Below are 17,414 nucleotides of genomic sequence, written 5' to 3'. Positions count from 1 at the left end.
TTCTGGGATTGTATACACAGTTTACTTGGCACACTACACGCGCAAAAAGAGTGTTCCTAGGCCACCTACCATCTCCATGTGTGGGAGGCAGGGCTGGAATACAATGACATTTATAGATATTCAAATAAATATCATACTGTGTTATTGTATATGAGGTTACAGGCTACAGAGATACTCTTTAGTCTTAAGGGTGCTCTAATATCCTGGTCAAATGGTCAGTTTCCTCTCCTTCAACTCCTGCAACTTCGTCCTGTCAGACAAAAATGAGGGAAGATGGCATTGAAGTGGATTGAAAGAGTCCTTCAAGCATTCCTTTGGCACCAAGGCTGCATGCATGCAGTCTTCCACTCCACTGATATTTAAGACTGTGGATCAGCTTAATGGAGTAAACAGACACAACTGAAACGGTTTCCTCAAGTCAAAGATGCTTACAGTGAAAGGAATCTAACACAGTGACAGCAAAGTGAAAAAAACACAGCAGAGTATTATCTATTTTTGAAGCCTTGCTAATAAACATTCATACTGAAGTCATCTGAGGACTTCCTGGCCTCTTCCAGTCACACTGCATGTACAGAAATGGCAGTGAAGCTGGCGTTGATTTTGACTCATTTCCAGGTTGGCTTTCCAGTCCCACAGCAGTCCAGGCTGTAACAGTGAGGAGAGGCAGGATTCAGTCACTCAGAACGTTTATTCCCAGCAGGGCGGGGCTCGCTCGACCGCTGGGCTGGCTTTGGGATGTGGGAAAGATTCGCATGGAAAGGCTAAAGCGGCTGCCCGCAGCAGTGGGCTAAAACTAACCAGCCAGGCGCACACACACACACACACACACACAGTAACATACACACCCTCCAACACTGTGTGAGTCATCAACACAGATAACATGCAGTCTGAATCACTGCCAGGCACAGCCCCAAGACCCTCTTCTTACAATCATTTTAATTAATCCAGCAAAAATTTATATTTATTTGGTGTTAATCTTAATACATTAATTTATTAAATGTCACTGACATGAATAATCATAGTGTTAAAAAAACATTATTTTCTTTAAATCTTAATCAAATAAGGTAAACTGCTGCAAACTGTAGCTGCTGTTAGCTGATGTTAAGCTCAATTTGTTAACCTGGCTGTACTGACTTTAAGCTCAGAGCACCGGAGGAGTGTTAGTGTTTGTACCACAGGTGTTAGGACCAGCAGGAACAAGAGGAGGTTTTCAGGCCTGGGTGTTCACCTCTATATGACAAAAACAACGTCTTGAGCACATGCTGATTTACTTCAACGGTGCTTACACATTAGAAGACACTTTATTTGACATCAGAAGCTAAATCCTTGAGCCAGCACTAATTTCTTGCAGGATTTTCACTTCAGCTGATACTTTCAGCTCATTGATTATACTCTGGCTGACATTACGACTCCTCTCTGGGCTTGAAACACCAACTGAACTCCTTTTAACACCTTTATTACACTTTTACATACATTAAACTGCTCTCACGCTTCCATTTTATCTGCTATTTCAACTATTTTCAGTGCACACAAAATCAGTCATTTTCCATGAACCCATTAGTCAAAGTCTGTAACAATAGATCTTAAAATTACTGATTGGATCATTAAAAGATCATTTGAAAAAGACATCAACCCTCATTACAGCTCTGCTGAAGAAAAACATATGCTCAAATGGTGAAATACACTCTTATCCTACTACTGTACAGCATTAGCATCTCACCGTACAATACATCTGTATCTCTATGTCTCCTCGATCAATAGTCATTCACATCCAGTGTCGCCAAAACATTCACATATAAATGTCTGACTCAACTTCCCATTCACTGGCTTAGTCACACATGTCTATTAGCTGTAGTCATCAACCTCCCACACATACCACCGACATTACCAGATTAAGCTCATTATATTCACTCAATTTAATCACTTAACTGATCTTTGATTTAGTCTCATTCCTTACTTTAATCTCACAGGAAATAGTGGAGTAGGAACATCAGACAGTGGTCTGTTGTTAAATATAGAAACAGACATTAGTCTTTTTGTGTCATCTAACAGGAGATTTGTTAATGACCCCTGCCAGAGAAAAATGTTGTGTAACATACAACAGAAATGACTACAAAGGCCATGAATCCACTTTGAAATTGCTCTTCCTTTAGGACCTTATCGGGCTGAGTGTAATGTGATATCTGGGCTGACTGTTATCAGACAGTATATCCAAACCCTGACCATGTCTTAATGCTTGGCTTCACACTGTACGTCACAGATGCCGGGTTTTAACTCAACCATGCATTGCTCAACCTGAACTTATACATGGAGTTGTGCAACTTGAGCTGGTCTATATGACTCCTGTTCCTCTCTGTTCTCTCACTTCTTCCATTAAAAAGGACAAATTACACAGGAGAGGTGTTCTCAAAATAATATAGACTATCATTTAGTCTTGATTTAGATCAGCAGTCATTGGTTTTAAATCTCTTGACAACACTCTTCCAAAAGATAAGCATGGTATCAAGTGTGATGTAACCGCCAACCATTTTCAAGATTGATTTTCAATATACACTCGATAATGTGACACCACAGTGAAATTGCATCATCGAGGAATAACAAATACACTTATGCAATATCTTGCTGACAGTGGCCAAATGAGATGCAGACAGCAGCAGCTTATCTTAGCTTGTTTTTTTTGGGTTTTTTTATAAAAAGTGAGTTCAGATTCATTTAACTGCTTGTGTTGACTGATGACACGCAGCCATGTCCAGTAATATAGAACACTGAGGCCACCCATAGTGGGAATTGACCTTTTTAATATGCAAACATCTATCAGTCGCTGAGAGGAATGTTCACCAGCCACGCCAAATCTTTATTTTGTGTCTAAAATCTACCAGCCACTGTCACATCTTAGCAGTAATTGGGGTGGTGGCTGCTGCTAACTCCCCACCCATGATTTCATGGAACGCATCGAGATCATCAAGAGTCGTTCTGCATTTGAATTCTGATCGAAGCGTGAAGCCAGTGAAGGCACACATTAAGCAAGCACTATATGTGATATTCCTGTCACTCTTCAGCTGTCTCTATCAAAATAAAGCTTGAAAAGGTAAAAACCTATTCCAATAACATCTACAAATTATTTCCAAATTATATTTGCAACATGACTAAAACATTATACAGTAAACTAACATGAAGACTGGTAGCATCTACTGGCAGATCATTCTGTTCTACCAGGTGGGACTGGTGGAAAATCTTGAGCCTGGCAGTACAGGTAGAGAAAGAAATACGGGGAATCCCCATCTATGGAAAAGTCTGCCTCTGGATCTAAGGGACTGCACCTCGGTAGACATTTTAAGACATATCTTTCTAGCTTGGCTTTTATTTAAGGTGCCTTGCCATTCGACCAACCAACAAGACTGACCTATGCAGTCATGATCCCTCACCAGCTTCCCAACCCTGCCAAACGTGCTGGTCGCCAAGCCGGATATACCACTTCATGGAACTGAATCCCACCTCTGCAGTGGTGGAGTGTTTTGCCCATTTCTTTCATTTGTGTGTGGTGTAAACATCCCTCAGCATAAAAACTATATCTCTAGAGGCCACGCCATTTATTAACATCTACAGGTTTGATATGATAGGTTCACCGTAAAAGGTTAGAAAAGTGGAAATAAACCCCCCGTCGAGCATTTCCTATAACACAGTTCAAGTACATCAATCTGTGTGAGTGCATATGCATGTGAAGAGTCTTTCCTGTTGTAGAGGTGGTGGTGGTGGACGTCTGGCTAACAGCCAGGCAGTCAGATGTATCCTATGGGTTCCTCCCAGGATCCACACAACATGCAGCTGACCTATTACACGACCAAACCTTCACCTTGTCAACAGAGGTTCATATATCCGCCAAAACAGAAAGAAGTAGTTTAAAAGGTTGGTCCAGGGGAAGGTACATGGATCCCAAAGCTCAGGGATTTTCAAAACTGTTTCACTTGTTCAGTTTTGCTCAACAACTGAGCCAAGAATGTCTAATACTGCTGTTCGACATAACACATCAAATACTGTCTTAAGACATAGTTTCTGGCTCTGGAAAGTGCGCACTGAACTATTGAATCTGAAAGATTAAGAATCTGCCATGAAGAAATCTGAGGGCAAAGTCAAGACTCGTATTTGATCAGATAAAAAGTCAAACAGCAAGCCAGGGCCAATAAAGCAACCGTCTCCTGAATCAATGAAACCTTAGAACCTCCTCGAATAAAATTAAAAGTCGACGAAAGACGCCTATTACCCTTTGTGCTTCATACAATTATCTTAATCATGTCAAAAACATGCAAAACATTTTACAAACCATGCATGTGTGCTTACATAAGCATACAGAGCTAAGGGGAAAATGCCTAACCATGCAGAAACACGCTGACATTTGGGGCAAAAGCTCATTCTAACCCCACACCACCAACACCACACCACCAACCCCACACCACCAACACCACCACCACAGCTCTCTCTTAACTAGAAATATCACCAGTAAACCCAGCCCATCGAGATTAAAAAAGGCCTGAAGCAAAGCACTGAGGGAAAAATCTGCCTTACGGCATCTGCACCACATCAGTCCAATGGAAACTGCAGCTAAATAAATCTCACCAGAGTATACAAGAGGGGGGAACTGCTTTGGAAAAACCTATTGACAACAGCACATTGATGTTGGTCTTGTGCCAAGTTGGATAACGGTTGCAGACTATGCACGCTGTATAAATACTGTGCACTTTCTCCTCCAAGCTAGCAGTGTTCTTAAATTAGACCTATACTTTATATACCTACATATTATGCAGGCCTATACAGCAACATCTTTGCTACTCTGCAGCCCTGCTTCAAAGCCAGTCACCCCAAGGAGCTGTCATTTAAAGGCGATTGCATCAAACTTACAGTGACAGTCAACGGAGTGACAGTCCACTGAGTGGCAGCTGCAAGGCAGCCGGTGAATGCTGGGAGGTCCTGCCCTCCAGCTGACCTTCAAGACAACTCGGTCCCTGAGGAATACGCTGCTCAGCACACTTCTCTCTTGTGGTTCCTCCATCGTGTGCATCTTCCTAATGTACATCGACTGTCACTGATTATCAGGATGGAGATCAGATGAGGGCAAAGGAGACACTCTCTGAACAACTGAAGACCAACGTATAGGGTCGTGAGAAAGCCAGAACGAGAAAATAACGATCACGATTAGAAACTACCAACCCCACATCAGTACATTTATATCATATTTTCACACAAAGATAAATTCGATCATTAGGTATGGTTTTGTGTCCGTTTATGTTACATGTTGTGTTGTTGTGTTGTGTTTGGCTGGGCATGAACAGGTTGCATTGGATGCCAGGTGCTTCCTGTGTATTTACATCATACACAAACCACACACACACACACACACACACACACACACACACACACAATAACAGGTGGACAGGAACATTTTCTCAGCCGGAGCCAGACAGCTGGAAATACTGACAGCACCAACCATTGTTGAATGGGAATTTGGTATTTTAGGGACAGCAGGTTAGTGGTTGATATGCATATGATGGGAACAGTATCAATTTAACACAAACACTGATTAAAGTTAAAGAAACAGCAGAGTCCTGACAGATTTACACTCAGAGATGTGTGACAAGCTGCTTTTGGTTCACTGTCTTAATCTGTCTGTCTGTCTGGTGTCTATTAAAAGACAACCTGAAGCGTAGGCTGCAGGCCAAATCAGTACGTGGCTTAAAGTTCACAACACTGCCTTCACTTTCAGACCAGGCCACTTCTTCACTGACACCACGACGGACACGTAAAAAAGAAACATCAAACTGCGTTCAAAAAATATGATTCTGAGTCATTACTCTCAGCTTAGCCACACTGACCAAACGGGACACATCATGAGAAACCATGACGAGCGTGTAATTGTTTGAACCGGCACACACCCAACAGTTCGGCTAACTTTAGAAAAACCTCTAAGGAACCACAACACAACGTTTAGTACGCGTTTAAACTATCACAGAGTGACATGTAGACTGTACGGTCTCTCTGTGTGTTAGTCTTTACGTGTGTGTCTTTTACAAACGCACTGCGCAGCTTTATATGTACACTTTTTTTAAATGGCGTTTTCTCCATATGGCCGCCCACTCGCTTAAGCATGCCGCAATGTCAAAAAAAAAACTGCACAAACTTTCTGAGGACAGTAACTACTGTAACGTCCACTGACACAGCAGCCCCGCCGTTACACGCGACGTCAGCGTAAACGAAAGTTACCTTCACGGTTACATGGCGACAGTGAGGTGAGGTGCTCGGACTGACGTACCTTCAAACAGCCGAGGTTGTCCCCCCCGCCGGTCCAGAGAGAGTAACGTTAGCGGAGGTGCTCGGTGTGTCAGCACAGTCAGTCAGTCAGTCTGTGACTGGTGTCCGCCGGTATGGTAACGTTCAATGAACGTGTGAGAGTCCTCCTGCCGGGTTCCTCCTGGCCCTCCCACCGCTCCCACTTCCACACACTCACCACTCACTGTGGAGCTCTGCTGCTGAGACTGCAGCCCCAGCTGAGGACTTCACCTCCTCTAGTGGTGCATTCATACACACACACACACACGGTCTGTCATAGTAATATCAGAGTGTTGAAATGATAGAAGCTGGTGTTAATGTGACAGTTTGTGGTTTTTGTTGGGACTCAGTTCAACTTCAACCTCCTCCTGGGAGCGGTGTGGCAATTTCCCCCTTCCTTTTCTGTCAGTGAAGGGTGAGCACAGCCTTGTAATACCAGGAAGTCCAACAAAAACCCATCCCACAGCTCCCGCATGAGTTAATGGTTTATTTTAGCAGAGCCACGCACCATGCCGTCATTGTTTTGTCTGCAAACAAATAACCAGGCGACCATGTCAGCTTCATGTCTCCATGATCGCCACACTTCACACAACATCAGCACTTGACTTTACACTTTTACAAACATCAACACAATGACCACACATCTGTATCCATCTCTCTCTTCAGTGAAATGGGTGCAGCCGAGTGTAATCCAGCTGCTGAACACTCACCACCATTACATTATCAAATTCCTCTCCGAACTCATGAGATCACTTTCAAAGAGTTCTCGTACCCTCTACCGACACCGAGGCCGCCACTGCACCCTTCAAGACACCGCAGACAGCGCAGCTCCACTCCGTTCAGTCACAGGTCAGTTTGAGTACAGATTGGGCTGAAATGTGTTTGTCATTAATGGATTAGTATCTGTGGCAATATGACGAGTGGACATCTCCAGAGGGGGTTTTGTAAGTTAGTTACGACCTGAGAAAAAGTTTCAGTTTTACCATTATGTCACTCCCCGGACTTTACAATGACAGAACACGAGCGATGCTACATGATAATGGGTATTTACAGCAGAGCTCAACCCCTAGCTGAACCTCAGGGATCTACTGCAGTGTGCATCATGCTGATTCAAATGTTAGAAAAAGTGTGCACTGTGGAAATAATTCAATTCTCCCTCATCACTATTTTCTTGTTTTTTTAGTTAAAGGTCCAGTATGTAGGATTTAGTGACACCTAGTGGTGAAGTTACACATTGTACCCAACTGAATACTCTCCCATGTGTCACCTTCTCCTTCCAAGCGTGTAGGAAAAACTCTGGCTGCTAACTTCACATAAAAAGCAAAACAATTAGATCGGGGTTCAATTTGCCTGTTCTGGGCTACTGTGAAAAAAATAAATGCTGGTTCAACATGGCGTACTCTGTGGAAGAGGACCCGCTCTCACTGTAATATAAACAGTTCTTATTTTCAGATGATCATACACTAATGAAAACATACTAATCGATACTGTATTCCATTCCTGCCAACAGATCTTAAAATCTAGATCCTAAATCTTGCACACTGGACCTTTAAAATAGTCTTTCATCGTTTGTTTATTCAAATACAAGTTCAGGTGTGTTTTCTGAGAGAAAACAGTTATCTGTCCACATGTGTGCATACGTTTGTATGTGCTGTTTATTTGTACCGATTGTTGTTGTGTGTTAGTCTTTATTATTATATAATAATTAAATAATTGTAATTCAGTCATTTATTGTGAATGCCTGTCTCTATAAAACACATCATGACCATACCTTTTTGATTGTCTGGAAAGGAAACAATAACAATAACAATCACATTTGTTTTTTTATGTAGCTAAAACACGTTTTTCTGGTCACCCTGTCCACAGAAGTGCATAGCTCTGCTTCTGTGCTGAGATCCCTGTCTGCTTCTCCAAATTGGGTAGCACTTTGACCGCTGTCTACTGTAGGTACAGGTTACTGTATACAGATACACTGGCTATGGATATGTACCTCATACGACCACATTTCAAAATAAACTTTCACTTTAAGAACGGGTCCAAAAAAATTCACCTGCTAAAAGTTTTTTTTCTGATTTTTTAGATTTCTTTAAAGGAAGTTAGAAAAATGATTCTGCCAAAAAAAAATTCTCACCCGGCACACCTTTCTCAGATTATACCAAATATTATGTAACATATGCAGAGCTCATGTGAAGGTGACCTCAGGCAGCCGTTCAGCTGGCCACAGCTGGACTGTAATATGGCTGCACTGCCAGATGGGGGAGTGATCGATTCAGCCTAGAGCAACCTACAACCAATGCCACACTGACACACACTCGCACACACTGAGGTTGTATCCTGTTGACAAGGCATTAATAGAGAGACGGACTGTACTGAAGGGACACTGAATCCCCCCCCCCCACGTCCACTGCCAAACCCTGCACCCTCCCCACTCCAGTTCTTTGGAACCGAAACTAGAAAACACTAACCACATACAATGAACCTTTTAATTTGGCCACATCTTTGTTTAACTTCATCTGACTTTAAACCTGTTATTGAAATGTGTGTTATCATTAAACGCTTGGAGAGGAAAGCGTGTCATTGATGGATTTGGAAACTGACTTGTCCGTGTGAACCCTTCGTGATCAGTCATTGTCTCTAGAAATCCAGTCTTATATAAGATAAATGTGTGATGCCAAACAACATGCACAGGTTACAGGGTGTCAGTCACAGTTGAGTTAACAGATGATAACCCTCCGACACACACATCCAGAGACGCAGGGTGATTTGACCTTGGAGGAATGTGGGAAGGGGAAAAAAATGGAGCTGTGTACTGGAATGTCTTTGTCGTTTCCTCCCGTCCAGGCTACAGTGCATTCCACACCTCCCCAATCATCACTGACCAGCACACTGCAGGCTACATTAACCACACCACATTCTTCTTACTATACATCGTAATCCTGTGTCAGCCCACGCTTTACTGTACCAAATGGTGCCCTATACCACGGGAAGATTGATTTGAAAAAGCCCCCCTCCCTTCATACCTTAGATACTATATATAGATATTAGACACCAGCTGTCTGTATACCCTACATAAGACACATGTTTAAAGGAGACATATTTTTTAAAAAAGAGTGGTCAAAATCAAGGCAGCAGAAGCTGAGATATTCTGATTTTTATCCTAAGTATGGGCTCCAGCCCTACCGTGTGCACATCTTTTGAACCCCATGCCCTCAGTATGTAATGCAGACTTGTCTCTGAGCCCAACCCGAGATAACCCTGATGAGAGGCTTATTTTTTTCTTTTTAGACTTTATAAAACTCTTCCAAACCCACAGAGGACATTATACAACTGTTTTCACAGTCTCAGTAGAACTCCTTATACGGACTAAATTGATCATTATTATATGTGTTGCCAGAAAATGATCTTCTAATTTCTTTTTTGGCGTAATAACTTCAGGTCAGTATGCTGAGATTTAGAGGTTCTATTTACAGAATATGACAGAAGTTGAATATCATTTGCATAACTCTGTTTTCATTAGTGTATAATCACCTGAAAATAAGAATTGTTATTTTTTTGTTACCTTAGCATTACCTTTCATATCTAGAGATTTAAGCAAGTCCACTTTCACGGAGTCCGCCATGTTTCTACAGTAGCCCAGAACAAACAAACTATAAATGAAACCCTGGCTCTAGACAGGGTCTTTAAGATTTTCACACACATTTCATGGTTGCGAGGAGAGGGTGAGGTGAGGGTGTGCAGTCACAACTAACTACAACACTAGATTCCACTAAACCCCACACACTGCTCCTTTAAGTTAGTAATTTCCCAGCTTCCCTGTGAGAAACTTTCCACTGATGCTAGTAATGTGGGAATCACCTGTTACTTAAACCTTGCTGATTTTTAGTCCACTTGGGGGCAGCAGAAACAAACTATAAACACAACATTGATGTATTATCACCTTTCAAGTTGACATGGCGACTTTGTTAGCAAACAGCTAACATGGCTGTTTATTTCATGCATCCAGCAGCCAAAGAGCAACATTTAGCATTCATTTTTAGTCGTGTTTTTGGCCAGCTGGTAAAGTCCAATATTCTTCACTCTGTTTTGTTTTAGTAACTAACTAACTTCTATTGGATGACTCTGGCTCTTTAGCTATTAAATTCTCTACAGCTATTGGTTAACTTTGTTGGCTACCATATTGCACTGGCCAGGGGTATACAGCTGTTTTTTAACTTTTTTTATTTTTTATTTTTTTTAACTTAGAACAGCTGCTTATTGCTGCTGGAAATGATGCTGTTGAGAGTGGCCAGACTGAACCAAAACAATAAGGTCATGGGCCTTACGACCAAAACAACAAACGCTCACAGACAAATAGGTGCAGAGTAGTGACAATTCTCCGTGGGTTCATCACTATGTGCCACCCATTTCACAATACATTAGATCATCATACATTAGATTATTGCAGCTTTTAAAATGCAACATCCTGTGTGGCTGCGTTGGATTCTGGTCTTTTGAGGCTACAGCTGGTGCAGAAATCAGTATCTCTTCTTCTTTTTATATGACATGAATATTGACCTATAATGTCATCACCATGGGACAGTGACTTTGACTTTTACAGTGTTTCTGCTGTCAAACTCAACCGTAGCTGCACAACAGTTCTAGTTGTGTTTCATGGATTTTGACTTTGGATAAATCCAATCATGTAATAAGTGTTTATATTCTAAGTCCACAGAGGCAGCTCATTTTTACACATATAATTAAATATAAGTGATGCTTATTATAATTCTGACAGCATTGCTCAGAGACCAAGGGGAATTAAACTTATTTACTAACCACAGCTGCTCTGATTTATCAATGCAATGCACATGACAGATGTAAACTCTGCAGCAAATTACAATTCTTCAAATATGTAAATGTTTCTTAGCCTTGTCCCTGTGGGAGACGAACCCTGTAACCTCAGCTGTGTCAGCATCAATTTCTACCCACTGAGCTGCATAAAACCCATCGGAATGAGGGATGAGTGGAAAAATCTGACTCCAGATTTGGCCTCAGAACCTGGCCGCAGTGTGTGTGTGAACTGACCTTGCAGTTGTGGCAGTAGTTTTCTCCGTTCTTCCCCGGAGGAAGAATGATTTCCCCTGTCGGGATCAGCTGGATCCTCAATTCCATCATTGTTCCCCTTTCTGATTTTCTCTTTTTTTTAAAAAAGTGAATCTGTTGTTGTTGTTGTTGCTGTCTGTTCCTCTCTCACACTTTGACAGGAGTAGCCTAAGGAAGAATTCTGCACCGCTTCCCTCAGGTCTGTCAGCAAATCCGTAGATCAGGCAGAAAGAGAATGTGGCGAGGAAACTATCCCAAGAGATGCCTGAAAAGAAAAAAAAATTCACCTTCACTCTCATCAGAAATATGTGCAAATAGAAAGAAAAAACATCTTCAGAGCAGGAGCTCTTACCTGGCAGAGAATCTTTCACTTCCTGACACGCTGATCAAAAAAAGCGGAAAGCAGTGTTTGGAGATTTCAAACATTGGCGCACATGATTCAGAGTTTGGGGTGTTACCTGTGGCGGAGCGGAGAATCGCAGTGAGGACAGCTTCCCCTTCGCTACAGTCAGAGGATGTTGCCTCTCTAGTTGAGGGATTATGGGGGAGGATATGGAGCTCGGGCTGGCCTGAGATGGATGTCACATGCAGAGGATATGTGTCTTTTGTCCTACTGGAGTGTGTGTGCGTGCAAGCATGGGGAGATAAAAGTGTGTGTACTCACTCAGGGAGTGATAAACACATTTGTCTACTTGAATGAAAATAGATCATGATGTATGTAAAGTCTGAGATGGTGAATTGATTCCCAGAGAACTGATAAAGTGAGTTCCCAGTGGTCTTTCGTACTAGTTTTCACTTGTATAACTAACTCAATATGTGCATATATATTTCCTAATTTCTATATATTTTTTTCAAATTAGTCGATCTACTCTACATTCTTTCCTCGACGCCCTGAGGAAGAAGTGCCACTGCTCCATCTTGTTGTTTCCTCTTCACTCCTGTTAGAGAATTTATAGCACCGTGTACACATTTTTAACATCACACACACACATACCCTCTGAACAGGGTTTCCTCCAATACTCAGCATCCTGCTTCAGACATTCTCAGTACCCACCCAGTAGATAAAGTGTGTGTGTGACGTATGTGTGTCTAAGTATGTGTGTGTGTGTGTGTGTGCATGACGGAACCCACTTGCGCTTCCCTTAGGATATATGAGAGACACGCATATGCACACACTTTCTAAAAACAAATAAGGGACTTGTGCTCTCGTAGTGGTGCACTTCCTGTCCCCACCAAGGACTAGGCTAACCAGGGACTTGACACACACACAGTGGTTAGAACACACACACCATGTTGGTAGAAGGGTGGTTTCCAGAGTGAAGGGGTAAAATGTGACATCGTGGTCATACATTTCTGTCTTTGGGATATAAAAATATAAACAGCTTCATTCCTGTACATAAACATCCAACATGTGGACGACCTCCCTGACCTGTCTGATGACTTCACACACATGCCTGCATTCCTGTTTGCCCGCTGACGGCATCATGGGAGACACATCCAGTTATTTATGTACATTATGCAATGTGCCAGTTTTCAACAATTCATCATAATTCTTTAGGCAACAATGCATAGGAATTAGTATTTTTGCAATATAGTATCACCAGTTTCAGAGTGTAATCCCACTGTGGTAAATATGGACAGCTGCACATGTGTATTTGTTCTGATTACATTATCAAAAACTAGCGAGTCGACAACTTTGCTAACAGCCAAACATCAAGCAAGGTCAACAACACAAAACATAGCAGCCAGCTAATATAACTTATTAGTCCAACAACAAGAAGCCCTGCTTGGCGTCTGTCTTTCAGACTTTTATTTCACCAAGCTCACTTAGCTTCTTCTGTTGTCTTCTTCAGTCTCTTTGCCTCTGTCATTATGTCCAGGGAGGCTGCTGAGCCTGGTTACACCTTGCCCAGCTCCTGTTCTGGCACGACACCAGCTCCGCTCACCTTCAGCATGGTACAAAACACCTGTGGTACAAACACTAACACACCCCTGTGCTGTGAGCTCACAGTCCGTGGGCAGCCCAGCTACAAACTGAGCTACCATTAGCTAACAGCAGCTATAGTTGTCAGCAGTTTACTTCACTGTCCATCAGGAAACTCTGTAAATCACAGAGAGTTGAGGTGGAGCAGCCAGAGGACATAAGAGGGAAAACCAGAAAACATTTTCTGGTTCATTTTAGAAAAATTACCTACATCAAGGGCCTCAAGTCCACCCCTGGTTGCTCAACTTTGTACCAGGCTGTAAAACTGGCAGTCTTTATGCCATTTTGACCATGAAAGCACCATTTTGCCAATGATACATCAGATTTATTTTGTGTTTAGTGACAAAGTTTCAGTTAAATGACCACTCAGTTTAAATCCATCTGATTTGCACACTAAGTAACATCTTATTTTAAAGTTGCTGTAAATATACTGTATGACCTGTAACTACATTTTTTCTGTCTGTCTTTGTTAAATAAAAGGAAAGGAAAATTTCCCCCAAAACAATGTTAAACAAAGTAAGGGAATCCAGCCTGGCTTATCAGACTACTCACCTTTACATCCAAAAATATTACAATTATAAAATTAATGGTAAAACCAGTTCTTCCAGTCCAGCTTCTAATGAACCTTCCAGATGTTGCTCAATGTGATGCAGCTGCAAAGCCTTATCAATGAACTTCCTTTACTTAAACTAGTCGAGATTAGACTGCAGGCACCTACTAGATTTTGGAAGATTTTTGTTCCTACTGAATCTTTATTATATTTTTTATATTTTTTATCAATACTCTGACTTTACAGCATATTGTAACTTTATGTTAACTATGTGTCTCAATGCTGCTTCCTTTAGCAGATCATATTTAAGAAAATCATTTTCACTAGAAACATATTTCTTCCATAATACTCCTCTGTGTGAATGTGGAGCAGGGTTCGGGTGGAGGTGTATCACAGGCTGCTGGTGAGAGACAGGAAGTGACAGCGACACACATCCTTTGACCTCTGACCCCAGCTGGAGGCATTCCTGACAGCCTGGCATCAACAGGAAACCTGCGGCCTTGACACACATGCTTAACACACACACGCACTCCTCATCCTTGTAGCAGATCTGCCCAGTTCTATTCTTAAGTAAGAACACATCATTTGGAAATGATCAACTCCCAAGATAAACACGAATGAAAGTGAAATGAAACAAGTCAGTGACCACAAACACAGATCAACTGTAGTGAGGTAATGTGGGGGGAAGTCCATTTTGAGAGTTTTGAGAGGACACACAATTCTAATAGTTTGTGTGTCAGTAAAATGGTGTTTACATTCATTTTTTGTTTGATAGTTTCTGCATTTAGTGATGAATATCACCTACCGGACTGTATATATCTTAGGTCAGTCCATAGAGGCCAGTGGCCGGTTCAAGTCTAGCACATATCACAGTATGGAGGGTGGACTGGCAAGTACATTTTCTCCTCATAATGTAGTCACATACTGTGTATCCACTGTTATTTATATGTCTCCACATACACATCGTTTTGTAGTACTGGTTAGATGTTAAACTCCATTTCATTGTACAATGACAATAATGTTGGATCTTATCATTAATGATGAGGAATCTGTAGGATTTGAAAGAAAACGTTACTCTACATGTCACGGAACGGTAGTAAAAGCATGTTTCCATACTTTCTAAGCCAGATGATCACTTGTTATTATAAAGACTGTGGAGATTACACTTCCTGTCCCTCGGTTTACAGCTGCGGCTGGTGGGTCAAATGCCACCGTGTCCTTCATCGTCCTGCACTACAAAGAGATCGCACTTTGCATGTGTAAAGTGTGTCTGTTTGTTGTTTGTGTCGCCGTGTGTTTCCTCTGCTTCGACACACACAAGGTGAATCACGATGAGAGGGCAGAGGCAGAGACTCTGGGAACAACCTTGCAACGTCAACACACACACACACATACACACAAGCACGCAAACACACAGTGATGGGATTTCCAAGGTCAATACAGAATTATCTGACTTGCACGACCAACAGCTGTGATCACAACAACAATAACAATTGTGCAATTTTAAATCCATAATTATTATGATTATTATAATCACCTTGTATACCATGAGTAGGTTTAATTATTAGAATTAACTAAGTTGAAATGATGATCGGATTTTGAGTCAGTTGTAACACCTGGATTACCTGTGGTGATTTAACAGGTGAAAGGTAGTTAGCAGGCAAGCAGTGAAGTAAAGAGTTATCTTAAAGTGACAGCTGAAATAGTAAATGGTTCAAAATAGATAGCTCAAAGTGAGTGGTTAGCTAGGCATAATTAATCATTCAAATAGACAGTTTAAAGTAATTGATTCAAAATAGATAGCTAAAAAGAAAGGCATTAATGGTTAAGTTAGTTAAAAGTAATGGAGAGTTAAAATAGATAACTCAAAGTAATCAATAAACTGTTTATTGATGAAATTAGCTAAAAGTAATTGATAAATAATTGGATAATCAAGAGGAATGGATACATAGTTAAAATGACTAGCTAAAAGTAATGGGTAGTTAAAATATATTGCTACATCTTATGGATAAACAGAAAGATTCGTTAAAAGTAATGTCTACTTGGTTAAAATAGATAGCTAAAAATTAAGAATACATTTTTAAATAAGCTAAAAGTAGGCCTAATGGATACATGGTTAAAATGATAGATATGTGGTTGAGACAGCTATCCCCTGCAGACCAATGAAAACATGATCACCTTGTATATCATCAATAGTGTTAAATATGATCCAGTTAAAAATCTATTCTAAAGAATTCATTTGGAACAAGTCAGGTGGTGTCGATGACGGGATATTTGAGTTCATCTGACGGGGCTGTTGGTGTAAATCAAACAAAAGAAGGTTGGGGACCAGAACATCTGCATTGCGTCCATTACTTCTGTGATGAAGAACGGTGAATCACAGCAACAGTATCAGATTTTCAGTGTGGGTCCAGTGTGTTGGTTTAACCCATACACCTTTCCTGGAATCAATCCTACTTTGCTAGAGAGAGAAAGAGGTGGATTGTGGGTACATAAGTGTGTGCTCCTCATGTACAGATACCCTGAAAAACACACTTATAACTATGTTTGAAGGGCATGGGGCCTTTCAGAGCATGCTGCAGTTCACAGGTTCATCCTGCTGTATATTTGTGGTACAGTCCTGTAACCAGATCCCACATGGAGGCTCAGCCCAGACCAGATCAGACCAGGGCTGAGTAAATCTCACAAGTGTTGCCTGAAAATAACCCTGACTATTTATAACTGCTGTCTCTGCAGCAGAAAAGGAAGTTCATAATATTTCATTGACGTTTGTTCCCTGGGTCGTACTCTGAGAGCAGTAATCTTGCTCCGACAACAGAACACCGCGGCAGTTTCCAGTTTCCACAGGAAGGCAGAGGAAGCTAGAGGACGCCGATTAGGCTGCAGATGTTGAAGAGGAGGCCGCTGCCTCTGCGCACCCTCTGGAGAACAGGGTCTTCAATTGTGACCAATGGAAGGTTAAGCAACGTAACACCTTGTTATGTTGCCTCACGGCACTGGAAATTATTTTAGGGTGAGTGATATATTTCAGATTAGCTGGAACTTGCTGCCCTCTTGAGGTTTCATGTTACAACAGGCTGCCCAGTGAAGGGAAAAAAGCATACGTTGCCATGGTAACCTGACTGTCAATAAATCCCCCCAAAGGTTCACGAGGGTCTGGCAGTGTGACAGCTTTTTAGTTTTGCATCACTGACTAAGAACAAGTCCTGCGGCTTGACCTGACTGAGCACCTTTAGTTAACCAAGGAGCTGGAGTACAAAAGACATGCACACAACATGTCTTGTCCTAGGTTCTCTAAACTATTGTTTCTAAACGTTTCCGTCAGATGAACTATATGAAGTAGATAAAAATGGATATCGTTGCAATATTTTTGTTCAAACAATCGGTCTTGTCTAACTTAATTGTTCAGGTTGGTTTTGTTTTGTTTGGTACTACTTTGGACCAAGCGGCAACCTCCATGGCTGTGAAGTGAAGTCAATG

The 17,414-nt window shown here is 41.6% G+C and overlaps 1 protein-coding gene across 2 annotated transcripts in view; it reads right to left on the bottom strand.

The window, feature by feature from the left end:
• The window catches only part of LOC104920876 (unconventional myosin-Ic), a 57,021-nt gene extending 44,804 nt beyond the window's left edge, over positions 1-12,217 (bottom strand). The window contains exons 1-2 of one of the 2 annotated variants that reach the window (XM_010733260.3): positions 11,753-12,217; positions 11,383-11,665 (exon numbers count right to left, since the gene is read on the bottom strand). In XM_010733260.3, coding sequence (XP_010731562.1) covers positions 11,383-11,472 — 90 coding nt within the window. In that variant the 5' untranslated portion in view covers positions 11,473-11,665; positions 11,753-12,217. Of the gene's footprint in view, positions 1-6,304; positions 6,524-11,382; positions 11,666-11,752 lie in introns of those variants that run through there. The other variant, XM_010733261.3, reaches the window with a different exon arrangement.
• Between the last annotated feature and the right edge of the window lie 5,197 nt (positions 12,218-17,414).

The sequence above is a fragment of the Larimichthys crocea genome, chromosome VII, assembly GCF_000972845.2.
Source record: "Larimichthys crocea isolate SSNF chromosome VII, L_crocea_2.0, whole genome shotgun sequence".
Lineage (NCBI taxonomy): Eukaryota > Metazoa > Chordata > Actinopteri > Sciaenidae > Larimichthys > Larimichthys crocea.
This window is presented reverse-complemented; position numbering and strand designations above follow the sequence as displayed.